Source organism: Epinephelus lanceolatus, chromosome 24 (genome assembly GCF_041903045.1).
Source record: "Epinephelus lanceolatus isolate andai-2023 chromosome 24, ASM4190304v1, whole genome shotgun sequence".
Lineage (NCBI taxonomy): Eukaryota > Metazoa > Chordata > Actinopteri > Perciformes > Serranidae > Epinephelus > Epinephelus lanceolatus.
This window is the reverse complement of record NC_135757.1, coordinates 6,042,345-6,069,220: the sequence shown is the minus strand read 5'-3', so window position 1 is coordinate 6,069,220 and position 26,876 is coordinate 6,042,345. Positions and strand designations below refer to the sequence as shown.

The window sequence follows — 26,876 nt, the reverse complement described above, 5'->3', positions numbered from 1 at the left end:
AGACACACAGTCCTTTACTAAACTGCAGTTATTTATTCAATCAGCGTAAAACATCAGACATGAACATCATTAAAATGGCCCCATAACCAAAGGAAATATTGTTTATGTTATGTAACGGAAAACATTGTGCAAATCGGAGCCTGTGTTGTGACATGAATGACCCTGCTGTGTCACAGAATTACTCATGTAACACTGTGTTTTTCCAAAGTGTTTCTATGCTCTAAAGCTGCTTCAATAATGTTGTTTTCCAGTCTGGTTTCACGCTCCATCTCATGCGATACACAATTACGTGTAAAATACTGTCGGCCTACATCCTTCTGCATTAAACTGAAGTTCGTAACAAACATCAGATTTCCTCTGGACGGATTAAAACTCTGGTCTTGTAATTAATAACGAGTTAAATTACCCAAGACCAAAACTTTCTTAATACAACCGGCCCGGCCTCACAGCACAGCCATGTGACGCAGTAATCTGCCTGGAGATTACACACTCAAGGTCAAGAGGGTTTAGTGTCGGCTGCGGGTGGATGACAAGACGCAGTCAGACACTTTCAACATCCCGTCGTCTACCTCAGATTGGACCGTGACCCCCCAGTTGGGAACCACTGGTCTAACTTGTGTTTTAAAACTTGTTATAATTTCATATAAAAAACAGAACATCTGATAAAGTAAATTAGACTTGATGGACAATTTGACGAAATGGATTTTCAAAGATCCTCCACCCTATCAAGGTTTGATGATTATTTGACATAAAAATTATCCACTTTTGAGGTACAGAATATCAACACAAAGTACCAGCTGTCACCCGTGCCGACTAAAAATGCAAAAGGAAAGTCCACAAATATTGATCCCCAGCTCCAAACAGATGTCACCCAAAGAAATGAGTCTTGGGTCTGCGCTTGAAGGAACCTTTCAAAGACAGCTCCAGCTCCTCTGTGTCTCGGAACGACACGCTATGGACAATCTGTGACGTCCTCAGGCGGACCTTCTGGAGTTTGGGCTTCATTCTGCTGAGCGACGACTTCCTCCTGACGACTTTCTGTCTTGGTTTCCCCTCCCCATCTACAGAGTCACAGTCGTTGGGGCTGAGGAGCCTGAGGGGCTTCAGGTTCACCTGGAAACCCTTGGAGAACCTCCAGCGCCCTCCATTACTGCAGTGTGCGTTCTCTGAATCAGAGCGCTCGTACGCTCCTATGATGTCCCGTATGTCCACGCTCACGTTGTCAGTGAGGTACTGGCAGGCCTTCCTCCCGCTGTAGTCTCTGATCTCCACATCTGCGTTGTAGGCGCCCACCAGGAGCTTCACCACCTCCATGTGGTTGTGCATGGCGGCGATGTGCAGCGGCGTGTAGCCAGTGTTGGATCGCACATCAACACTGATGGGGACGTTGTGCTGCTTGGCGAAGTCAATAATCAGAGCAATCAGCTCAGGCTTGTCTTGCTTGGCCGCCCAGTGCAGGCAGGTGAACCCAGTGACGAAATCCTTCCTCAGGATGAGGCTGGGCTCTGTGGCGAGGAGGGGGTACAAGCTGTCCCACTCCCCGTCCGACGCACACATCATCCACTCGTGCTCCAGCGGGTCCAGAGTGACTGAGGTCCTGTCGTCGTCCAGGCTGCAGGACACCAACGAAATGGAGTCGCTGTCACTTTTGGAGGGCAGGTACACTGAGTTGCGTAGCACCATGCTGCGCCTCACCTGGGGGGAGCTGCTCATCATGACCTCGATGAAGTGTTTGCGGCTGCCTTTCGGGCTGCAGTTGCCTTCACTCCCTGACAAACTGCACACATCCAACAGCCCTTCATCCTCCCCGTCGTCTGCCTCCTGCTGCTGGGAGCGTTTTGAGTCCCTGCGCCTGATCACCCCATCAACCTGCTCTCTTTGATTGGACTCAGTCTCAACCTGCCTGTCTCTGGGAGTGAGTCCAGCAGCAGCTACCTGTCCTGTCCTACCAGTTTGTACAGGCTCAGGCATGGTGAACACAGATCCCTCTTCTGGGAGAGGCGAAGCTTCAATCACTGCAATTTCTGGTATGTCCAGCTGTTTCCCAGCACGCTCCTTCTTGGACTCCCTCTTCTCTCTCCGGAAGCTTTGTCTGTTCCCCATCTCACCTGAGCTGCTGTCCACTTCCTCGACTACACAAACAAACTCATGACACTTGCTCTCGTCGTCTGGTGCGCGCTGCACAATGGGCGCAGGGGAGAAAGCATGCGGAACTCTCACCTGGCTGTCATTTCCGTAACCTGAGCCAGGTGGATGTTGCGCCTCATCCCCTGCAGCCTGAGCCTCCGCTACGTCACTACCACCAACTTGACGGCTGTCACCTGGACACCGCTTACCGGGCCCCTCTGCATCTAACACTCGTGCCTGCTCACTTTCTGTCCCACTTGTCTCCTTCTCTGCACCGCGGAACTTCTTCTTCAGGCAGACATGTTTCACTCCACTCTCAGTTTTGACATAAGCAACGTTGTCAACGTAGTTTTTAAAATTCTTCCGCACAGCCGCTTTCTGCTCCGGCTCCTCCGGGAACACGGCCTTAAAATGCTCAGTTAAATCCGTGTTTCTCACTCTGCCCCCTCTCTCCTTCAGAAAGTCCAGAATAGCCTCCTGGGTGCACTCGGTGGCCATCGTACACAGCTATAGATGACGTTGCTGACACTTTTAACACGCTGGGGAACCGTTACAGAAGCAAACTACATGTAAACATGGTCTCCTGTCGTGCCGCCCTGCACCGGATTACTCCTCGGTACAGAAATACACGACACAGAACCGTTAATGATGTTGAGAGAGAGAGCAAGAGTGACGTAGAGCTTCTCCCTGCCTTCTGTTTCTAGCCTCCAGGCGTTCTCCGTCACCTAGCAACCGAGTGCAGGAAACGGACACTTGTGGACCGTACCATTTACCATGTAGGGGCGGGGGGGTTAAAATGGTTAAACCCGTTATATCTGTTGCTATAAACGTCTTAAGAATTACGTTTTTATATATTATTACACGCACCTTAAAACGAGAATATCTAAGAAAATGAAATTACGTTAGTTTTAATGTAGTCCAACGTTTTTTGTTTGCTTTATTTCCCCTAAAGTGATCCTGTGCACTGACGCCAATGGTGTGAGCCAACAGTGCAGGTTGCTACTTGTTATGGCGTAACTAAGGAAAACTTAAAGTCTAGGTATTAATTTAGTTTAAATGAGTCATGTGTGAAACTTACAGTATGTTTTGGGCAAACATGAACCGGTTGCTGTGCCGCACAACAGGAATGAGCAAGTCCGGTAGCCCAGCGTTAACCTGAGTTAGGTAAAAACTACACAAAAGATAAACTAGATTAATGTCTTATTTTTACAGTCTGTGGTTTGCAACATGTACCAGAGCTCTGTGGAGACATTTTAGAAAATATAAAGGTGACATTTGTTGACTATTTGTTAAATATAAATCAGTATTTGCTAAAGTGAAGGCGAAAAGAGCCAGCGTTGCCACTTAGCTGCCGAGAGTAGCTAGCTTAATGCTACTTCCGCTCTCACCGGAAGTTGCGCATATAATTATTTCTACAGTCGTTTTTTATTTTTTTGTTTTATTTCTTATTAGCAAATTAACATATACAGATCGACACAACACATTGTGGTACATAAAAAAACAACGGAACAGACAAGCCTCGATTATTTCTACAGTACACAAGTGCCCTAAACACCCTAATCCCATTGGTTGAGTACAGTTACGTCACTGTTTGAATGCCGGAAAAGGCGTGTCCGTGGAGTAAATGCTAACGCTAATGTGAATTAAATTATCTGCTGTTGTACCGTGCGGGAAAACGCAGCTGATAAAGACAACACCAGCGACTGGTAACTTCTATTAACTGCCCATTCAACGTCCGCTCGCAGTAACAAACACACAGCTAACCTCAGCGTTAATATAGCTGCTACAGAAGCTAACCGAGCTAACCAAACTACAAAATAACGTCACAACTATAGTTGCAGATACATTGAATTAACCTTATATTATCTTATATTGATAGACACTATGGGAAGAAACTGCGTATGGACTGTAGCTCCTTCATAGTGAGCTTGATGACAAACTCCCGCTGCAAAATGCGGCAGTTTAATGTCATTTTAATTCATTAAACGTGTTTGTTTGTTGGCTACTAGTATGCCGAATTCACCATAATAACCTCAAGGTTCCTAAATGGTAGTGTTTTGTACATTTGGAGTTGTGTGTTAGCAGCTGTAGCCCAGCAGAATTAAATTCCCTGTTTTTTAAACGGAGTTCCGCGTCGACCTTTTTTTTATCAGTGTCTTCTGCAGCTTTTGAACTCTAACACCGTGCATGTTGTTCTGTTTCCTGCAGTGGGATGAAACGATGGAGCAGGTGAGTTACCATGACAAATCTTGTGCTGATCAGAGGCTGTAGAGGCGTGTGTGTGTGTGAAGGGGAAGGCTGTCTCTCAGTCTCTCTGATGTAGAAACATGAGCTGCTCGAGTCAGGTGATGATCTGAGTGATGCTCCTGAGGAGTAAAGTTAGTGCTGCTGAGTGGGAGACATGGACAGCAGGAAAGCTCATTTTTTGCAATCAAGAAATAAGACTTATGTGTATCTGTGGACTGACAGGCAGTTCCAGGTAGGGCTCAGGATTCTTCAGCAGGTTTGCTTTGCTGTGTGATGTGCGTTTGTTCATTTATCGTATATGTTGCAGCAGGAGCAGATAGAGTGGGACGATGTGAACAAACTTCTGCAGCATCATGGTTTTAAGCCAGTGTGTTTTGCAGATCCCGTAGAGAACAAGAACCTCTCAGGTAAGAGTCAAAAGTTTGAATGTATGAGCAAAATATTCTAAGGAAGTTTAAGTTCAGTTCTGTCTCCTGACTCTGCATGTGTCCTTAGATTTGATTCTGCTGGACAAGAAGTCAGCCAGTGAGATCAGGATGTCCCTGAGGACGATGCTCACGGATTCAGAGAGAAGACAGGCCCTCATCCAGGAGCTCATCAAGTCCAACAATCTGCTCAAGTAAGTCAAACATTGAGCCAGTGAATAGGACTGCAGCAGCATCACAGCAGCATGAGTGGTGTCTGTGAAAGAATTCAGACAGCTGAGGATCTTATGCAGTGTATACATGCCTGCAGTGTGTAGCACTGTGGGTGTTAGCATCTCCTAAATAATGTATGTGCGCTGTGCGTCGACCACCTGTCCTCCTGTCATCTAATCTCATCAGCATCAGATGAGTGTCGCAGAGATGCCCCTCCTGAGTTCAGTAGCTCAGTGCAGGTATGAAGTCTCAGCCTGAGTGATCAAAGGGAAACCAGCTGACTGTTATCCATCCATCCATGCTGATTTGGAGTTAGGTTGCAGGGCCCAGCAATCGTCTTAAAAACAGAAAATACACATTGCACATTGTTATACCATTTTACAAAGATTCTTATAGAAAATCTTTAAGAATTTGCGCAGGTATGAGGCCTGAGAATCTTTGTAAAGTGGTATTTTGGCATTGTATTACATTTAAAGATTGTTTCCCATCAATCAGAAATATTTTTCCTTTCTGTTTGATAATATTATTTTTCTCACACCTGTGGTTTATCACCTGATTGTGTCAGGTGACCCCAAGGGGTTGTATATATGGAGGTGTATCCACATTTATTTTATGTCTGATGAAGGGCAGGAGCCCGAAACGTAACATCTGAATAAATTTTCAAGGAGCAGCTTCTGGTGTGCGGATTTTATCTTTTATTTCATACTTACCTTTTGGTCCAGCACCCAGCATTAAGTTCTTTTGGGATGTGCGTGCTACTTTTACCTGTTACATTGTTAGAATGACCCTTTTCTGTGTACGTGTCTTTAGAGAAGAGGTTCATGAGCACATGAGTCGAGCGGCTCAGCAGTCTCAGAGGGCCACAGAGCTGGAGGGGCTGCTGGATGCGGTGAAGACCCGAGTCCAGGACCTGGAGGACCGCTGCCTCGGCAAGGCTGTCCAGCAGCACAGCCACACACAGCGACTGCAGCAGGAAAAACAAGAAGCACAGGTATGTCCGCAGACATAATGGTACTCAGTAGTGATGTCCAAATGAAGCTTCATGAAGCACCAGTTGTATTTGCTGAGCCCACTAGATGGCGCTCTTGGGGTAATGAAAAAGGCTCAAGGGATGGCAATGCAGTTTGGTTTCAACCCTTTGTTGAACAAAGAGTGCCAGAGTGGACCCAAAAATAAAGAAAATGGTTCATGAAGCTTCATTTGGCCATTGCTAGTTGAAATCATTTACGTACACTTGTGTGCGGTCTGAGCACTAGTGATGGCCAAATGAAGCTTCATGAACCGCCAGTTGTATTTGCTGAACCCACTAGATGGCGCTCTTGGTGTAATGAAAAAGGCTTAAGGGATGGCAATGGAGTTTGGTTTCAACTAGCAATGGCCAAATGAAGCTTCGTGAACCATTTTCTTTATTTTTTGGCTCCACTCTGGCACTCTTTGTTCAACAAAGGGTTGAAACCAAACTGCATTGCCATCCCTTGAGCCTTTTTCATTACACCAAGAGCGCCATCTAGTGGGTTCAGCAAATACAACTGGTGGTTCATGAAGCTTCATGTGGCCATCACTAGTGCTCAGACTGCACACAAGTGTACGTAAATGATTGATTATCTTTGTTTGTGAATGGTCAAGTATTATCTGTGTAGTAAATCTTTTGTTTCATCTGCCCAGAAACGGTGTCAGGTCCTCGAGCAGAAGCTGTCGAAACAAAAGGACGAAGCAGCCCAGCTCCAAAGGAAACTTTATTTTACCCTCAAAGAAGAAGAGCTGCGATTGGCTCGACAGAGTGACACGTTCCAGCACATCTGCGACAGAGTCAGCCAGCAGAGCTCTCCGGCAGACCAGCAGTAAGAACATTTAAGGGTGCTATCACACCTGTAGTTGGGTTCCTTTGGTCCACAGCAGAGGGAAAAAATGACCGTTTAAAGGGAGCATTGCAGTTGAAACCGTTGAGACAGATCATGTCCTCTGTGATGAGTAGATTGCTACAGCTCTCCTCGTTCTTCTCTCTGCAGGCTGCTGGATGTGATTGACTTCTATGAGACTAAAATGACTCAGCTGCTGGATGAGCTCAGGTAACACATGCCTCCCAGAAGATGCTGACTTAATACCTTGTTTCCAAGGCTTGTGCTGAGCTGTTTACGTCACCACAGATCTGTCAAAGGAGAACCAGAAGTGGCTCATCGGACACGAACCAAGAAGGCATCCAGCAGCATTACTCCATCTTTCAAAACCATTCTTAAGGTACCCTGACAAACTTCTACTCATTTTCAGATTGCTTCACCCTTAAAGCAGTGGGTCACACTCTTATGTTTCTCCAAGGCGTACCAGACACAACAAAAGAAGAGCAACACTCAAATCGAAGAGCTAAAGAGAGACGTCGACCGCCTGAAGCACGAGCTTGAGACGAGGTGTGTGTTCATCTGTTCGTCCAGTTTATTTCCAACGCCTGCACAATAGCTAGCAGGATGCTAGCTCAGCTGGTGCCCATCTTATGTTTGCATGCACATAACTCATGCAGAGCACCAACCATCTTTGCAGATCGTCCAAAGACAGCACAACTGAGCCCAGTGATCACGCCAGGGAAGCCAGTCTCTGTGGCCACTATCACCAGGTGCGTTTGGTCCATGAGGTCTGAGTGTGTCCCTTCTTCTCTCTGGGGTTCACTTCTTGTAACTAAACACTAAACCTAATAACTACCTCCTGAATTCCAGCTGTTGCACGAGATCAGCGCTGTTGTGACCAATCCCAACGCTCCGTTGCGACTGCACAAGCCGAGACCTTCCGCTGTCGGTTCGGAGCTGACAGAGTTTGAGACTCTCCTCCCCGCGCTGGAGGTCTGGGCCCAGCAGCTCCACCTACTGAAGGTAAACCGGCTTCAGTGTCATCACCTACCAGACACTGATCATTCACCAGGAAATACCGAATACAGCGTGTGTAGTCGAATAAGAGGATGTGTTTCTATAGGATCTACAAAGGGCTTTAAATAAGCTGAGGGCCAGACTGATGCCCTGGCAGCCGTCTGATGGGGGCCATAATGCTGCAGAAGCAGTGAAGGTGGAGGACATGATGTTGCTGGTGGACACCATGCTGGAAAGCACCTCAGCTGATGACGAAAAGGTAGATCGCTGCACTACTTTCGTACTACTCGCTCAAGGTAGTATGTATTAATGGTGCAAGATACACTCTGTGGTGTCCTGCTAGGTGCTCCGGAGTCCCACTCGGTACACTCTGGGCTCCATGGTGTCTCACTTCCAGAAGCTGTTCGACGTGACCTCCCTCAGAGGAGTGTACCCCCGTATGAACGAGGTCTACACCCGGCTGGGAGAGATGACCAACGCCATGAGGAACCTCCAAGACGTTCTGGAGCTAGGTAACCTTCAGCCGGAGACAAAGCTGCGTATGTCCGTCAGTCAGCTTTTGAGAAATTGGACAGTAGTTGAGCAGAGATGTTTGTGCTTGTGTGTCAGACAGCAGGGCTCCTCCTGCTGAGGTGGTGAACCATGTGGCCAGGCTGGTTTCCTCCGCCGAGCACACTGCTGGGTTCCATAATCTGCTGGGAGACGCTGACATTGACAGGTTCACATACACTGAACACACAAAGTGTTTAGAATATCACCGGCAGCTCAAGGCTAGTTTCTGGTTGTTGTTGTTTTTTTAACATTCGTTGCTTTCATTTTCCAGCGTCATCATCAAAGTGAAGCAGCACGAGGAGTTCTTCCCCGCTTTCCATGCCCTCATTATGGACATTTTACAGACTCTAGGTAAATATGACACGTAACAACACAAGTAACCCCATCTTGCGTTATTAAAAGACAGATTTCTGGCTTATTTTATTTTATTTCAGTGACATTTAAAGAGAAAACAAGTGGTAAACATTAGTGACGGCCAAATGAAGCTTCATGAACCAGCAGTTGTATTTGCTGAACTCACTAGATGGCGCTCTTGGTGTAATGAAAAAGGCTCAAGGGATGGCAATGCAGTTTGGTTTCAACACTTTGTTGAACAAAGAGTGCCAGAGTGGACCCAAAAAATAAAGAAAATGGTTCATGAAGCTTCATTTGGCCATCACTAGTAAACATTAGTGATAGCCAAGTGAAGCTTCATGAACCACCAGTTGTATTTGCTGAACCCACTAGATGGCGCTCTTGGTGTAATGAAAAAGGCTCAAGGGATGGCAATGCAGTTTGGTTTCAACTAGTGATGGCCAAATGAAGCCTCATGAAGCATTTTCTTTATTTTCTATGTGTGTGCGTGTTTCAGGCGTGAGTCACCTGGACGACATCCTTCCAGCTCTGAAGTCTTTGAAACAAGCAGCACAATGACACACTGCTGCACGAACTGATCTCAGTGCTGCGTTTTGCTCAGCGTCGTTTGTCGATTGTGGAGTGTGATTTTTGTTTTTAATAAAAATTTGTTTATTTTATGAATGTGGTGTCGGTGAAGACGGGTGTTTTTTGAGCATTCAACAACTTCCCCAGTGTTTTGTTGCCCCTGGCCCAACTCTTTTGGAACGTGTTGCAGCATCAAATTCAGAATAAGTGTATATTTTAGAAATCGGTTTGAACATTAAATATCTTGTCTTTGGGCTGTGTTCATTTGAATACACTCCAGTCTACAGTTACAAACCCAGTAGGGAGACTAGAGGGTTGTAATAAAAAAGATAAAGCTGAGCTAGGTTGTTACCGTACCAAAATTACCATCGTGGAAGAACATGTGAGGCGCCATTCTTCCTATTACAAGCCACTGTATCATCTAAATAATGTTAAAGCTGTTATTTAAGGTAATAAAACGTTGCATAATGTCGTTTTAACCTCTTAACATCCACATTTTATTTTTAAATTTTCACCTATATAGCATCTCCAAATTAAAAAGCTAATGACAGATTAAGTGTGATGATGATGTGATCAGGCCTTTAGTTTTGAACAAAGTCTAGTGAGAGTCAGGCATCTCTAGATGGCAGTCATCTTAAATTGTTGAAGAGGTAAGTGAAGATCTCTCTTAATTTTCATGTGTTTTCTTTAGTGGTGTCCAAATAAAGTTGTATTTGCTGAACCCACTAGATGGCGCTCTTGGTGTAATGAAAAAGGCTCAAGGGATGGCAATGCAGTTTGGTTTCAAGCCTTTGTTGAACACAGAGTGGACCCCTAGTGTGTCAGGGTCAAAGTGTTTGAGGACCAAGACAAGTATCATTAATTTTAGGATTATGATTTCTCTCATAGATTATCTGTCTCAGTTAGTGCTGTGTAAATATATATATATGTATATATATATATAACCAACTACCTCAGCTCTAAGTCTGAGTGATACATCACTTTTATGACAGTATGCTCATCTTCATGTTTATATTAAGACTGATCCTTGAGCCACCAAAGACATTTTATCAATTTTTCCTCATCAATGTGAAAATAAATGCAAACTCTGTTGAGATGATCCATACAGTGTAGCCGCCGGTGGGTTATGAGTCATGTATTAAATATGACGAATGCAGCATCCCTTCAAAAACTGCCTGTTTGGAATGGGTAGATCGCTCGGCGAATAGGTGAAGAAATACACTATGATAAATACAGAAATAAATAAATAGGGAAATAAATGAAAACATAAATAAATAAATAGGGAAATTAATGAAAACAGAATTAAGTAAATAAATAGGGAAATAAATGAAAACATAAATAAATAAATAGGGAAATTAATGAAAACAGAATTAAGTAAATAAATAGAGAAATAAATGAAAACAGAAATAAATGAAAACAGAATTAAGTAAATAAATAGGGAAATAAATAAAAACAAATTAACTAGGGAAATAAAACAGAAATAAATAAATAGATAAATAAATAGGGAAATAAATGAAAACAGAAATAAATAAATAGGGAAATAAATGAAAACAGAAATAAATAAATAAATAAATAGGGAAATTAATGAAAACAGAAATAAATAAATAAATAGGGAAATTAATGAAAACAGAAATAAATAAATAAATAAATAAATAAATAAATAAATAGGGAAATAAATGAAAACAAATAAATAAATAAATAGGGAAATTAATGAAAACAGAAATAAATAAATAAATAGGGAAATTAATGAAAACAGAAATAAATGAAAACAGAATTAAGTAAATAAATAGGGAAATAAATGAAAACAAATAACTAGGGAAATAAAACAGAAATAAATAAATAGGGAAATAAATGAAAACAGAAATAAATAAATAGATAACTAGGGAAATAAATAAATAGGGAAATAAATGAAAACAGAAATAAATAAAAACAAATAAATAAATAGGGAAATAAATGAAAACAGAAATAAATAAATAGGGAAATAAATGAATATGGAAAATAAGTAATTTGTCAAATAAATAAATAAATTTTGTTTATTTTTATATTTCTGTGCATATTTATTTATTTTCACATGAACCTGCACATTTATTTGATAATTGGGCATTTCTTTTTGGTAGTCTCAGTCCTTCATAGTGGTGTTGCAGCTTTCTCAAGAACCGCTCACACATTCATTCTATAGATGCCACAAGCAGCTATAGATTTATTATTATGTCTACATATGAAAAATATTGAATCAAGTTGCTCGTCTAAGTCATTGTGTACTCAAAAGCACTCAAAAAGCGCGGATACTAAAGTCTTCTATGATGCATTGCTTCTTGATTTCCCAGACTACAGGGTGGGCCAAGGGTCAATTACAATTACAGAGGCTCCACTCACCTGCCTCCACAGCTGCAGCTCGTCAGACCAATCAGCCTGGTATAAAAGCCTCTCCAGCACACACACACTCTTTGCCAGATTGTTCTTCACCCACATGCAAGACTTCTCAACACTCCTTACCTGCCTGATATCTTCGTCAGCTCAAGCTCCTGTTTATTCTGTGAACAAATAAAGGTCATTACCAACTGTCCCTGAGTGCTGCATTTGGGTTCAGTCACACCACTCTTTCTGAATCCTAAATCTGGCCCGACATGCTGTCTGACATTTGTTTCCACTGTCTACCTGTCTCCGCATGTGAGAGAAACGAGTTCTCGCAGATCCAAAGAGGAAAGGTCGTCGTCATCTCATCATGAATAGGCGGGAGTGGAGAGCCTGGCTACTCGCTGCGTCCCCACATACATCAACTCCACTGAGCAGAAAATTAAAATGGAAATCTGGGCCTTGAACGGAGTCGAGGGTCCCATTGACCTGTGCCGTGTGATTTATGGCGGGTGATTACGTCACCTCGATGCCACTTGGGCCACGGAGCTCACTCGATGCTCCGACTCATAACCATTAATTTTCAAAGTGTTTATCACGTTGATACTTTTTATTGATCATCAGTCATTGAGTGAATGTAAAGATCATTATTCAGGTCAGTCACTACGAGTTGTGTATTGACCATTGTGTAATGAAGCTCATGCTGTTGTTGGGACCTGACCTCGTAACAGGCCTCCCATTAAAGTATCAAAATGGCAGTCGGAATTAATCAATAATTATTAATTGTGTTAAATAATGTGACTTAATTTACATTAAATCACCTCATGGGGCACCATGCTATGTCTGAGCCACCATTCCAGATGGCAAGACCCATAAGAAAAGCCTTCACATGTCCAGTTTAGATCTTAAAGGATGAAAAATCATCTGTGGTCCAGTGAATCCCGCTCTCTGAAACTCTTTATAGGAGACATAATGAGCTCATCTAGAGAGCCAGAACATCTTCTCCAATGAGAAAAGCCAGGACCCCAGGAACGCTGCTCAGCCTTGCCTCCAATAATTGGTCAATTATGACTCTTACTATTATGAACTGTTGATGCATGGAGGTTTTTTATCTGTAAAACTTTCCTCACAATGTTAAGTCTTCTTCTTGTCTTTTGGCTGCTCTCTTCAGGGGTCGCCACACTGGATTATCTGCCTATCTCAATGGCCTTCGACCAACGGTCGTTCAATTTCCACTGGCACCCCACTGGTCAGCAGCACTGGAGGCGGTCAATAGCCCTTTTTAAACAGGAGTTGTGCAAATTTGCAGGAAAGCCCAATCAGTCTTCTTTCAGCATTGGCAGTATAAAAACAAAATCGGGGAGTGCAGCAAAATGCCGCCTACCTACTTTTGTTTATACAGAATGCGCCTTTTTCGGGGCAATGGGGGGCGTGAGCAAGTAACAAAACGTGTAGCTCAGCGTGTGACGTAAACAGTGACGTGGGAGGGAAGCCGCGGCTGGTCAGTCCTTCGGCGATTCTCTCATAAGTCGGCCCGTTCTTCACCGTCCCCGTCATCTGACGGTTAATGGCCTCTTCGTTTGTGAGGACAAGGAGGGCGCGCAATTCCTTGTCTCCCCAGTTGCTCATCTTTACAGTGTCTGTCAGGTTTGTGTTTCCCTCTTGCTACTAGCTGCTCGCTAATTCCTGCTATCAGCTGTTTCCTGTTTATCCACCGCCAGTGGCTCGCATGTGCTGCGTCATCAACAGCTCCTCCCACAAGTCTTCAACAGCCCCTCCTGTGGCGCCTCGTTCTTTTTAAACTAAAAGGGTTCCGCCAATATGTCTACCCTATGAGGCGGAAAATTGGGCACCTCGGATCAACTCACCAATCCGGCTCTGTGTGTCTAAACGCTCGCAGCTTGCCGGCAAAACGGCCCAACATTCACAGAAAATCTGTCCGTGTAAAAGGGCTATTGTTAACCCTGGGTCTTGCCCGATGGCAGACTTTCGGCATCATTGTTTTGGCACAAATTTAATGCCAGATGCCCATCCTGACGCAACCCTCACCATTTATCCGGGCTTGGGACCGGCATCAGGAGTACACAGAAAGTGCCCCCCCAATGGCTGGTTTCACAATGTTAAGTCTATGAACAGGAATTCGCAGGTGGCGAAACTTTATTGTATTGCGGGAGCAAACCCAGAAGCTGGAAAGTTTTTTTGGCGTATGCGACAGGCTACCAAATCCATTGGAATAGGTGCCATCTTGGAGTCCTGTTTCTAGTTATAACAATACATCTATACATCGGCTGTGGCTCAGAGGATCGGTGGTTTGATCCCCAGCTCCTGCAGTCTGCATGTGTGGCATACTGCTTTTTTCTGCTGGGGGTCACTGCCACTGGGGAGTACTGTTGCCATGAGGGGGGGTACTTGGTCTGCAATGGTGTTTGAGTGGGTGGAACATGTCAGGTGGTATCCACATGAATGCCAGAACCAAAGGTTTCCCAGCAGACTGGTATGAATGGTAAGGGTTGAAGACAAATGAATGTGTGATTGGTGAGTGGTTGGTGTATTTTTTACAACACTGCTGTGGTTTTGCATCTCGGAGGAAAAGCAAACTGTGGTCGGAGTATTTTTCCGACCATCTGCTGAGTGCTGCTGTACTGTATGTACATTAAGTTCAGGCAGAGGCCCATTAAGTGGCTAATGGGGTTTGATTGCCGATGAAACGAGCCACGACAAATGAGGAGATGTCCTAATGGATGGACAACTTCAGCCACTGAGCCGGAGAGTTTGATGGAGGAGGGGGCAGGACTCTCGGGCTCCGCTCCAAATCGGCCTCTTCATCCGCAGCATTCTGCTCTCAAAGAGGAAGAAACATTTATCTTAAGAGAGTTTTCAAGCTAAAAAGTTCTGGGAACAAAACTGAGAGTAAGATAGTCCTACTTTACTACACTTGAAAGCAGAAAAGACAGAAGTGACGCAGGGGTGTGGCCTTGATTTCAAGAACTGAGCCTGGAAATGTAATTTACAGACAACGTGGGGAAGATGGAGACGTACGAAGAGCTGTTTTCACTAATCCTACTTCACCTTGAAGCTGTTTGACTTCTCTTTTCTCTCGTTTCAAGACAGACCCTATCAGCTTAAATCCCACAGCCCAGGAATCAACATCTAAACTTTGCTCTCATGCGTGGACTAGGAGGGGGGAGCAGGGGAATGGAGTCAGCGGTTCTTGCAAGAAAAAAACCCTATCAATAAAAGGTCTGTATTTTCGCAGGTGGTCTGGCTGTTCCCTGGTGATGCAGAGAGGACAGGTAATCCACAGTGAGATTACGTCGCTCTCTCATGTTTCACAGGTGCCGCAGGCTGATAGGACACAAAGTAATAGGCCTCTAACAGCCCATGTGGAGATGGCGGTCAGAGCAGCTTTAGATAGTGGCAGATAAACAGCAGCTACCTGGCATTGTGTCAACAAACAGTGCAGCATTCACTACCTATCCTCAGTGTATCCTACTGGTCTGGAATTGGCTCTTAAGACTGAATGTTGCTATGATACCCCAATGATGTCATCATGGGTTTTGGTTTCATATTCTCTTATCTTGTGGACTTTGAGTTTTCTGTTTTTGACCCTTGTTTCATGTTGTTTAGCTCATATTTAATCTGCTTCCTGTTTTATTTTGTAGCTTCTCTCCTCATGTGTTGTGTCTGGTTTTACTTCCTGTCTTTGTGTGTTTTCCCGCCTGTTTTCTGCCACACCTGTCTCGTTAGTCCTTCCCTGTTCCCTGAGTCTTCCCTTCACACCTGTTCTGTATCAGTCTTGTCTGCGCCACCCTTGTTGTCTTCCTTCTCCAGCTGTGTCTCGTCCTTGTGATTAGTCTTCTGGGTATATATACCTGTGTATTTCCCTTTGTCCTTGGTCAGTCCGTCTGCGTACCTTCTGCATTCGTCATGGGTTCATCCTGCCTTCATCTTCCTTGACCAGCTATATTAAAGCTCGCCTTTTCTTGAAAACCTAAACCTGTAAACCTAAACCGATAACAATCCGCTGTGAGGGTCCAAAGGACAGAGGGATGGTGTGTGTTGTAAAGCCCTCTGAGGCAAATTGTGATTTGGGCTTTGTAAATAAAATTGAATTGAAACAGTGGAATTACAGTTTCCATGTCCATCACATGATCCCATTGTGCCCAAAACAGCCTTTTCCCATCGTCAAGAAAGGACGAGAAAAACCAGCTGGGGCTCAACTTTTCGGGTTGTCAACCAATTTATTTTTGGTCAAAATGCTCTGGGCGGCTTAAGGGCCTGTTTATATGGTTCTGTATATTTATGAAAACGGTTATTTATCTTTGCCTTTGCAGCTATCATTTACACGTAACCAGCGTTTTGCTCGACGAAAACGGAGATTTTCAAAAACGGCTTCCAAAGTGAAATTTTAAAAAAAAATAAAATCAGTTTCTATGGAGACGTGTAAAGAGGATAGACGGAGATTTGGGAAAATGATGACGTTGCAACCCAGTTCGTGCATGGCCATTAAGCGCCCAGGAACCACAACAACAATGGCGGATATATTATGTTTTGTTAGCACTTTTGGGCCTTCTTACGAGCTTACAAATGAACTTAGCACTGCTGCATCAACATTAGCGCACAAAGACGTCTGCTGCGCCCGATATTAGTAAGTGCATAGCAGCTTACTATGCTACATAAGATTAAAATGTAGTTTAAGTTGTTTTTATCACTAGCGCCAAGTGGAAAACAAATCAATGTGCATGTGCAGAACGTTCTTCTATGGTGTTTGACATATAGCGTATCGCCACCTACTGCCCTGGCATGCTAACTGCAGCAAAAACCTTGGATATCGTTTTAACTGATCGTGTAAACCCGGAATTTTTTTTATACAGGATAAATAAAATCCGTTTTTATTTGTGTCTGTATCCGTGTAAACAAGGCCTAAGATTAGATGAAGGAACAGGACCGGAACTGGTTCAGTGTTGGCGGAAAAGAGGTATCAGGGAGTCCCCAGAACTATTTAGATCCAGAATCTACCTGCACTGATAGGAGTCAGACTTTGTGGACAATTCAGGCACGCAGCGAACACCAGGCTCCTGGATGAAAGTCCTAGGTTTGTTGGACCCATCCACCTCCCATCCCGCCCACCCTATTGGCACTTTCCAGCTTCTTATATTATGTCATTACTGGCAGCGTTTCGAACTGAGGCCGCATATCATACCACCATCATACTAACCATCCCTGTTATATGGCGGCTGATCTCATCATCTGCTCAGAGGGTAAGGAGCTAATTGTTTTCACAATTTGTGGGCATTGTGGACTATTCCTTTTCTTTAAGTTAGCCACTAACTGCTAGTAGCTGCTTTTTAAATGCACATGCGTGCACAGAACCCTTCCAACCAAAGACAACCAGACAAAATGACCGTAATAGCATTTTATTAAATCTCTAGCTCAGTGACTTGACTCAGTTTCTACATATTTTATATCCACAGTTTTCATGCTTTACAGGTGGAGCTCATGCAATAGGACCCACACTATATTTTATGGGGAAAACCAACGTAGTGCATGAACCCATCAGAAGTGTGGAGGCTCACCAAGCACCAACATAGGGACAGGGTGGATCAACATACCAACATTCATCCACTCAGTTTTGCTTTACCACAGAGTCATTGGAAAAAAAGTAAAAGTTTCCCTTTTTTAAGAAGTGCATATCCCGTGGAAATGTAATTGGTCGGCACCTCCAAAAACCCTGAGGGCCCGAGTCTGGAGCCTGGGATGCTGAGACAGGAACACATGCTCAAAGTTAAGACATGTTTTCAGCCATCAAACAGAAGTGGAAGGATACACATTCAAAATATATAAAGACAAGAACCAAAAGTAAATAAGTTCAGTATGCCCTGTGTGTGTTTGAGGCTGGAGGTTTGACTTTTTACAGCAAATATAGAATTTAGAAAATTAAATACATATTTAAAAGTTGGTACAGATAAATGCTTTTACAGAAGTTTAAAACATAAGCATATATACAAGCTCAATCAGGACATGAAATATGGTTATTTCTGTGCTGTAGAGGAAATGGGTCTTGTTTGGTTTGAAAGAGTAGAAAAATCACACATATAACACTACACACACCATCACAAGTAGTCGAGGCAGATCACAGTAATTAAAGCCAACATTTAAATGTGTGGAAAACAACACAGAAAATAAAGTCTTTACAGATGCTGACATCATCTTTGGTGAGCTGTTATTGGTGGTAATAGCATGGTGGCCGCCAACAGACCCAACACGAGCAAATGAAGAGACACCTTCACCAAACTCAGATTGGGGGAGGATGTTTCTTCTTGTGCAGTGTGTTGAACTCCCAGAGCAGCTGAATCATAGTGACTGAAGTGTTAACACCAACAACACGAGCAGGGTGTGGGCTTACTGTAGTTACTGCATAGGGACGATCACTGTATGAGAGATTCACAGACTCTGAAGTATTTGTTGAGTTTCATTGCATAAGGGTTGTTCCCCTGATTCTTATTTTAAGAGATGTTTTAGATTGTGTTTAGGGTAAGGAACATGCATTTGTGGGATGAGCAGCAGAGCTGAGTATGTGGGTTGCGCCCATGAAATTTTGCCACATCTTCTCTGCAAATGCCAAACAACTTTTTTCTTTTGCTGTTGCTACTGACTCTTGTTTTGAGCTTCTGGTACCCCCAGGTGCCTGATTGGGTAACCTGTTGTTTCTGGACAGTCAGAAGTGACATCTCATCTACCACAGACAAGAAATACATCAGAGTAGAGCTGCGTTTGAAATGCAGGATGGAGAAGGATCCCATTCCAAAGTCTTTCATGCCATTTAGACATGTGAGTGTGCGTATTCTGAGCTTGAAATTAAAAAAGAAAATCTTTGTGACCCCAAATTTGCAGTCAAAGAACTGCAACAAAGCAGAGAAAACACATTCTCAAGTTATCACAACATTGATACATGATCAACCTTTCACTGAAGACTTCTATGAATTTGGTATAACCACACATGCAAGATGGATATGTCACTATTCTAACAATGCTGTTTACAATTTCCAAAAGTCTGTCTTCACATTTGTCTTTTGTATAAAGTTGCATAACTGACGAAATAATAAATCCATGGATTCTGACATCTGGATTTGGTGCCTCTTTCTTGCCAGTAAAAGTCCAGTCCGTGACGATTCAGAGGGAAATTATTCCACCACTGAAACTGACCCAGAAAGCAAAGCAAGCACTTTGACATGTTTCTCGTCAAACACCCCATCACTGCCAGCCCAGCGCTGGCTCAGGTGGTGAGTGCAAACTGGTCCTGCTCTATAGGTTTCTTCACCCAGGCGCCCAGTCCGGCTTTGTGGAAGGCTCTGAAGAGTGTCTGCTTGGCGCTGTGGTACTCCACCGCTGCCTGCTTGGCCTCGTGGTAGCTGCTGGGCCTTGTTGTTCTGATCCGCAGGGTGGAGGAGAGCTATGAGACATGGACAGATAACAAAACTGTTAGATAACAACACTGAAGGAATTCTAACCAGAATAAGTTTCAGCTGGTTACAATCTGGAGTCCTCACCACTACCTGCCACTGAATCCCTGAAATTAAAGAACAGTACAGGATGTTACGTGTAAAGAGAGTTACCTTGCAGTGCAGGCGTATCCAGCGGCTGTAAAGAGCGTGCTTACAGAGCCTGGAGGGTCGACCCAGATCATCTTTCCCCGTGGTGGCATTGATCACCTCTAATCCTTGGTCTCCCACTGTCCAGTTCACACTGAAGTTTGGTGCTTTCCCCGGCTGACGAGCCTCAGCATTACTGATTCCTGTGGGCAGAGTTTCAGTTCAAGACTATTAAAAAGGTTCCCTGAGTGAGACTGTGCGTCACTTGGATATTGTACAGAGCTCCAATAGGATATTTTAAGATTGCAAACAGGCAACAGATCAGTGGAAATCCGTCGTTCGTAAAAGTATGTTCTGTTTCTCACCGCTGAGCAGTGGTCTGTTCAAGCTGAAGGACTGTGGCAGCTCCTCAATCTCTGTGATCCTCTGGTACATGGCTCTGGAGAGGTGGTCGGCGTGGTACAGGCTGCCCAGAATTATGCTGGAGAAGTAGATGGCCTCGGTGAAGTAGCTCATCAAAGAGCCTTGGAATCCAACCACGTTCCACCTGAGGGGGGACAGGACAGACAGTTTTATTTAATCAGACGTACCGGAACCACAGAGACAAAGAGATGACGAGCGTTAAACCCGATGGACGCCACAAATCTGCAAAAAAAAATCTGCATTGTTGCTCCAGTTTATTCTCTGATTCCAGCTCAGAGGAGTCCTGAGCTGTTAGCAGCCTCCTGGAGATTCATCAAGAAGCCTAATCAAAGCTCCAGTGGCCTAATGACACCTGAGAAGCACAGCTGACAGCAGAGACAGGAATGGAGTGATTGCAGCATGACACCGAGATAATTCAGCCTCTTTACACATGCACATAATCATTAGGATTCCAACTGGTTTGTTCAAAGACATCCTTCAACACTTCAAGAGGGGTCTGCAGGGAAAAGGACAGTATGTATTAAATTTAGTGGCACACCTTAAGCAATTGTCTGACTGTTCGGACATGGGGACAGTGTGTGTGAACAGGCAATGAAAGAACACACACCTGGCTATCTTGTCACTGCAGGACATGGTGAGCAGCCTCTCGCCCTGAAGAACCCCGTCCCACGTCTGAATGGTGTTACTGGAGCGGACTGGGATGGTTCCTTCACCAGACTCAATTTTAGTGCGGAGCTGGCCACGGGCTTTTCTGTTCGGGTGTCGGTCGCCCTGATCTGAGACAGGAAGAAGACAAGGACAGACACTTTGAGGATCGTATAGTGAGCCATACATGTTCATGTAATCTAAGGAACTTTCACAGCTGACTAAGGCGAGATGAAGACACTCACCCTCTACTCCAGCTTCATGAGGAGAGAAGATGCGGGCGTCTCCACAGGGCGAGGTGCTGATGTACAAGTGGAACTGGACGTTTTCCTTCAGTCTGAAGCCTAGTCTGTTGTCACACCTGGTGAAGATGGATTTCTGCTGCTCTTCTTCGTGGTTACTGGAGACACCAATGTCGAGTCAGGTGACATTATACCTTAGGGAATGCTAAGGTTCATCTGTTCAACATAACACTCTAACATCTTTCTGACGTCTGGTGCCGGCTGAGATAGTTTGCTTTGCAAGTTGGCGATCACATGTCAATCACTCTTTGCTGTTCTGTGACTCACCTGAGGAAATATTCCAGCTGGCAGTACAGGTACCTGATGAGCGAGCGGCGAGCCACAATCTCAGCGTGGCAATCATTTAGGGCCAAACCTCTATCGCTCATGTATTCACCGTTGATGCACTTTGTCCCTGTGGATACACAGATGACCTGAGCCTCCTTCACATCGGTACCTGCACAAGAACGAATGTAGATGGAAGTCCAAAGTGGAATTTTGATCTGGTGTCATCATACACACACTGCTGTATCCAACATGATGGCTGGGTCAAAAACGTTCTCATTTAACAGCTAAAATATGTTCCTGAAAAACGTCAGCCATTGGTTCTTGAACTCCCGCGTTGAAGCCTCGAGTTCGGCATTTTGATTGTCACCGTCTTGTTTTTTAGAGCCAAAAGTGACCACATTTGGCCAAGAGGTAGCCTCATAGCCACATAGTTAAACATTTTCAGAAGCAACTGTGTGACAGAGAAAAAAAAAATCACCTGTTGTCATGACGACACCTGCCAGTACTTTCCGTCTGGCGTGTGGAGATGTGAAGTTGTCCGTCAGTTCGCTGAACTTGTCGACCACCAGGCGAGAGACGGCATCTGCCAGGACCTGAGGTGGCACCCAGACAAATGTTTGACAATGAGATGAAGCAAAATGGCAGAATGACAAAAGTTAGGTCGAACCTCTGAGTGTGAGCCACACTGACTCTCATCATCAGATTTTATGTAATACAAATATGGGAAGGAAACAATGCCGACATGTGATAAAAGAAAGTGAAAGCTCTTCTTATCTGCACTGAAGCTATTATTGAATATTTCAATTAGGAATGCTGCGCTGGTGTGAATGACAGGCAGGGATCTGAGCAGCTTAAAACAGTCAAATCCTCTGCTTCACTGACTGCTCTGTGAGTTAAGCAGAGTGACTTGGACGGGCCGCTATAATGAACAGCAGTGTTTGAATAGCACTCAGAGGGTGATGGTAATTAAGATAGCGGCTTTGTTATCAGTGTGCAGGGATTACAGGTAGGGATTAGTTTATGAGTAAATAGATTCTCAGTGTATTGAGCTTGTTTCTCCTGTCGCTGTCTTCATCTTCAATCACACTTTGGCAGGTTGGTCACAAGCGGTGACATTTGTAGACGAGTCTTTCATTAGACTACAGAAATATAACAAGGAAGTGTTTACAGCATACTTTCAGATGCCTTTCAGGCTTTAGCTTTTCTCAAAAAACCTTACACTGATCAGCCAAAACATTAAAACCACTGACAGGTCAAGTGAGTAACTGATCATTTTGTTACAATGCATCGTTCTGCTGGAAGACCTTTGGTTCTGGCATTCATGTGGACGCTACTCGACACCCTAAACCCACCCAAACACTGCTATGGGCTAAGTAACCCCCCCCTAAAAAGGTCATACCTTAAGTACATTGCAATGCTATCCTTAACTCTGTTCATTTTTATTACTTTGTTATATCTTTAACAAGAAAAAGATGAACATGGTAAAGCAAGCAACAAAATAATCGAGCCTTTCAACTTTGTCAGTGCTTACCTGTGGCAGGTGAAGCTGCAGTCCTTCTCTGGGAATAGGCTGTCTCGATGGAGCCTGATCCAGCTGCATGTTAAACAGAGCGGACAGAGCAGCCTGAGCAGCCCGGGCCTTGGCCAGCTTCTTGTTCCGCCCAGAACCCTGGAAATTCTGAGCATCTACTGTCACTGACATGACAAAGTTCTTGGCGTGGCTCTCCCCGCTCTCTGACACAAAGTCATACTTGAGGCCTGGCCGCAACTCGTTGAGGATCATGACAGGATTCTTGCCACTTGTAGGGGAGATGAAGGTGGAGGGGGCTGGAGGTAAGGGGGCCTGGACCAGGTTTGGGATAGGGGAGGGTAGTAGTGGGTACTCTATTCCCAATGAGCTGAAGGAACCATTACTGTTGGATGCGAGGTAAAACGGGTCATCTACAGGAGTTGATGATTCAAAGGCATTAAAGAGCATGTCCGGAAAGTCAGCCTGGTCCGAGGTGAAGTCTGTGTGAACGGACAGAGTCCGGCCCATGGCCATATGGGCTTCTGATGCATTGGGGAACTGGACGAAGGAGCGCAGGGCCTTCTCTGCTGCATTCAGCTTGGCCTTCTTCTTGGTAGGACCTGAACCCTCGAAGAGCTGCCCATTTACCTCCACAGTCATAACAAAGACAGGCGCATGGACCGGCCCGGTCTGAGACAGCAGTCTGTACTGCAGCCCTGGCTTGATCTCATTCAGCTGCATTAGAGCATTCTTAGGTAGAATGGGCCCAGGGACTTTCTTACGCTTCTTGGGCCTGTACTTGGAATGTGCATGCCCATTATTGCCCTCCTCTAAGGGACGTTTCCTCCCACCCCCAGCACTCCCATTGGGGAGTTGAGCAGCCTCAGCTGCAACCCCTTCTTTGGAGAAGAGGTTGTCCAAGTTCCGATTTTCCTTAACATCTGTGCTGCATGAACCTGCGGTGCCCAGAAAGAGTAACTTACAATGCCTTCGTTGCAGGATCTTGTAAATGCAAAATTTAGAGATTCCTTTACGTCTCTTTGCAACTGAACAAGTGATGTGTGTTCCTTAATCAATACTTATGTAGCGACATTATAAAAACATAGTGGCAGTAAATTATAGCAGTAAAAGTGTGTTTTAAACACATTTATGACAATACAAATGTTACACATAATTCGGATGAAGTTATTGTCCAAGCAATCTGCCTTAAATATCAATTAGCATTAAAGGCAAACAAATAAGTTGCTGCTATTTGTTGCAGCTGTATAGACAAAATCTGGACAATCTTTTGAGAACACAAATCACCAGACCCTGTTAACAAAGCTGATGGAACTTAATGTAAATTTCCATTTATAACATCCTCCAGCAAAAGCTCGATAGGTTACTCCTTTTGGTGCTCAGGACAGAAAACAATCCTATAAATTGCAGGTTTAGACGGGTTGTGGGGAGAGATGGTTGCAAACAAGGATGTCAACGTTTCCCAAAATAATTCTGTACTTCAACTGAGCCTGAAGAAGAACACCAGAGAAAATATATTAACTTTTTGATTGATCAGGCAGAAAACAAGCAGCATCAGTACATTACAATAAAAGCTGTACCTTGTCAACCACAGTTCAGGCACTGCATCCAGTACAGTTTAGCTTGTCCCCAAAATGTTTCTGCAGCTGACCAATAGGACGCGACAGTGCTTCCAAGGAAGAGCGTGGCCCGGTAGAGATTTGGACATAAATGAAAGAGCATCTGTCTGATTGTCATAAAACCTGTTGGTAATCTTTAGTGCAGGTGTCCAGAACTGTCAAAGGTCTTGACTCTACCCAGCTTTCAAGTCTTAAACGTCCATGCTGGCTTGAAACCCGGAATTGCCGCTTGCAGCTAGATTTCTATTACTACTTTTACTTAAGTAAAAGATCAAAGTACTTCTTCCATCACTGGTAAATTCCAGTGTTTGAATCACAGCATAGCTTTCAGGGTAGCCCCATTTTTTGGGGGTCGGGAGGGGACTAAACACATGCACGCAAACCTTACTTGGTGTTGAGGAGCTGCACATTTAACACCACTTGACAACGCGAAGGCTTGGCGGTTCACTAATTTCGCACCCTACCTACACCCTTTCAGCACAGTACACTTACTATGGTTTAGGTGTCTTGAGTGAAATAATAACTGGACATAGGTTTTAACCCAGTTGCCTTTATTCTCCATCAAACAAACTGCCTACAAAGATTTCGGAAGGGATTAGAGGGCATTCAAAAATGGATATGGTTCATGATCAAATGCAACAGAACCCAATCCCTAACAAACTGTCATTATAAGCCAAGTTCAGCATAATGCATTCCAATATGACATGAACATGAGTTCGTCCGTAACCAGTGTGCAGTGCCTGGAGAGAGTTGAATTCCGCATTCAGTCACAGCCCGTTGACGACTCTAAGCAAAGTAAATAACAAGCATGCAAGAGGAGGCCGGAACTCAAACATGAAAAACACAATAGCAGATAATGCCCTGAGCAACAAGAGGGGGAGAATGATTATAGGTCTGTTGGGGAACAGGGAACATATTGTTATTGTCACTGTAGTGAAACAGCCAGTGCTGCGGCTCAGCAAGCAAAAATAGTCACTCGAAGCAGAAACAGAAATTCTCTTCATTAGACTGAGAAGTGAATCCATTGGGTGCTTCCAACTGCAAGGTCAACTGTCCATGGGTGTCAGTGTTTTTTACCATGTCCAATTGTAATGTCAGTGCTGAATATGTTACCTGGCATTGAATACTTAAGTTCTTCCATGACTTTCTGTTTATAATTTTAGCAAACAGCCCTTGAACAACCTTGAGCACGTTCGTCATCAGTCTGCGATCGACTCTCCCTACACTGTCAGGCATAATCCACATTCTCTCCCAACTGCTTTCACTTTGGCTTACACACAGAACAGGGCCAGGATTACTGCTGTGTGCATGCAAATAAAGCTGTGTTTAAAGAGGTCCATCAGTAAGCACTGGGCAAAGCATCTGCAGGCCAAATCACAATGCTAAATTGGCCATCTGGTTCATGTCTTAGAGCACACAGACTCCTTTCAGCCTACCTGACAAACAGCCAGATTCACTTCTTTTGAAAATGGAGTGCTGTCTCGGCTTGATGCTACAAACCACAAATCAACTTTCATAACCAAAAAGAGGCGTCAGATAACAGTAAAGCTTTGTGCTAATTTGATTTTCTTTGTCCTGCATATTAACCTGACTTAGAACCTTTCTACATCCATCTTTTCCATAAAATCCCATTGAGACTAATCAAGGGTCAGGCGGTTTTAGGGCTGAAACAGACCTACGTTCCAAATCCAACGGTGGCTCTCGAGGGGCTTTAGGGAGCTTATATGTTGAGAGCAAGGGGACAAGCTCTGAATTTGCCATCAAAATAGACTGAAATCTCACAGTAGATACACCCTGACCCCAGGATTAAGCTCTGATCCTGCCTCCTGAGCCGGCCAAAAGGAATTGGATGGTGCATTTTCAAGGACGGGCGGAGAGGAATACAATGCACCAGAGATATTTAAGCTCAAGAGTCTGTATTGTCTTTACCTATATGCATGCATGTCATACACAACCTGGACATACACCAGGATTCGTAATTCTCAGGCACAGAAAAAGTTAATTAAACTTTTATCTACAATTGGAGTAAATGCTTATGGATCAGATCAGAAATCAATGTCTTGTTACCGCTAGAAATGGATAAATTGACTCACTCATGCTTTTTACTTCGTCCCCCTCTGCAGAGAGCAGCCTTTGTTGGTTTCGAGTCAGTCGATCTCCTGCTCGACCTAAAGGAGACACAAAGTTGACAAAGTTCAGTCAGAGACACTTTAATCAAAGAAGTGATCCACTTATACCAAATGTCCATACAGTTAGATTTAGCGGGAAAGGCTCTGCTCTCTGAAGTAATCAGAATCAATCTCACCTCATTAATATATATGTGAACATTAAATCTTACTTAAATTAAATGAACAAAGCCCAGAAGTATAGCACATTAGCAGCAGGCTGTGGTGGTGGTTGGGGTCAGTCTGTTCTCATTCCGAAATCGTCAAATGCCACTGCTTTGTCATTGATTTCGGCATCAGACACCGAAGCCAAAAGTCACCTTTCACGGTGGTATGATACGCTGCTGGGCAGTGTCAGTGTCATCTGTTGGTAATCACATCATATAAGGAGCTGTAAAGTCCCTATAGGGTGGGTAGAAGGGGTGGTAAATGAGTCCAACAAACCCTGGACTTTTACCTTGGAGTCAGTGGTTGCTTCCCTTATGAATGTAAAACCAAACCATGATTTTTTTAAAAACCTAACCATGTGCTTTTCTTGATGTCTTGCCGTTGGTTGCGGCATCCCACTACGTCAACAGCCAATGCACGAGATTTCCTTAGCACGTAATATATATGACAAAGCGACGATATGTGACACCTT

General features: G+C 44.1%; 3 protein-coding genes across 8 annotated transcripts in view; 1 reads left to right on the top strand and 2 right to left on the bottom strand.

The window, feature by feature from the left end:
- Positions 1–12: 12 nt before the first annotated feature.
- LOC117249841 (ankyrin repeat domain-containing protein SOWAHC-like) lies at positions 13–2,894 on the bottom strand. Its single transcript, XM_033615625.2, has one exon. It carries the CDS (start codon positions 2,623–2,625, stop codon positions 868–870), a length of 1,758 nt encoding a protein of 585 aa, XP_033471516.2. The 5' UTR covers positions 2,626–2,894; the 3' UTR covers positions 13–867.
- A 245-nt stretch (positions 2,895–3,139) lies between these two features.
- cep70 (centrosomal protein 70) lies at positions 3,140–9,430 on the top strand. 3 transcript variants are annotated; one of them, XM_078165537.1, is made up of 16 exons: positions 3,140–3,291; positions 4,336–4,356; positions 4,682–4,781; positions 4,870–4,993; positions 5,823–6,003; positions 6,678–6,853; positions 7,022–7,081; positions 7,160–7,250; positions 7,329–7,417; positions 7,548–7,620; positions 7,721–7,873; positions 7,974–8,126; positions 8,211–8,379; positions 8,477–8,585; positions 8,691–8,770; positions 9,270–9,430. In XM_078165537.1, exons 2-16 carry the CDS (start codon positions 4,348–4,350, stop codon positions 9,329–9,331), a joined length of 1,629 nt encoding a protein of 542 aa, XP_078021663.1. In that variant the 5' UTR covers positions 3,140–3,291; positions 4,336–4,347; the 3' UTR covers positions 9,332–9,430. The 3 variants fall into 3 exon arrangements, with proteins under 3 accessions (XP_078021663.1, XP_033471536.2, XP_033471534.2); XM_033615645.2 differs by lacking the exon at positions 3,140–3,291 and adding an exon at positions 3,646–3,833 and having other exon boundaries at positions 4,685–4,781; XM_033615643.2 differs by lacking the exon at positions 3,140–3,291 and adding an exon at positions 3,651–3,833.
- Positions 9,431–17,096: 7,666 nt separating this feature from the next.
- LOC117250126 (double-stranded RNA-specific editase 1-like) overlaps positions 17,097–26,876 on the bottom strand; it is a 46,944-nt gene continuing 37,164 nt past the window's right edge. For 2 of the 4 annotated variants that reach the window (XM_078165947.1, XM_033616136.2), the window contains 8 exons: positions 26,165–26,239; positions 22,456–23,390; positions 21,403–21,517; positions 20,925–21,093; positions 20,318–20,755; positions 19,653–19,834; positions 19,312–19,490; positions 17,097–19,148 (listed from right to left, as the gene is read on the bottom strand). In XM_078165947.1, the coding sequence (XP_078022073.1) occupies positions 18,972–19,148; positions 19,312–19,490; positions 19,653–19,834; positions 20,318–20,755; positions 20,925–21,093; positions 21,403–21,517; positions 22,456–23,390; positions 26,165–26,168 (2,199 nt within the window). In that variant the 5' untranslated portion in view covers positions 26,169–26,239 and the 3' untranslated portion in view covers positions 17,097–18,971. Of the gene's footprint in view, positions 19,149–19,311; positions 19,491–19,652; positions 19,835–20,317; positions 20,756–20,924; positions 21,094–21,402; positions 21,518–22,455; positions 26,240–26,876 lie in introns of all 4 variants that reach the window. The other 2 variants (XM_033616139.2, XM_078165948.1) reach the window with 2 other exon arrangements.

Bases quoted from the DNA above. Each gene is read 5' to 3' on its own strand.
- LOC117249841 (XM_033615625.2), bottom strand. From the start codon at position 2,625: ATGGCCACCGAGTGCACCCAGGAGGCTATTCTGGACTTTCTGAAGGAG.
- cep70 (XM_078165537.1), top strand. The intron at 7,874-7,973 runs GTAAACCGGCTT...GTGTTTCTATAG, and splicing joins AGCAGCTCCACCTACTGAAG to GATCTACAAAGGGCTTTAAA. The intron at 8,127-8,210 runs GTAGATCGCTGC...GTGTCCTGCTAG, and splicing joins CCTCAGCTGATGACGAAAAG to GTGCTCCGGAGTCCCACTCG.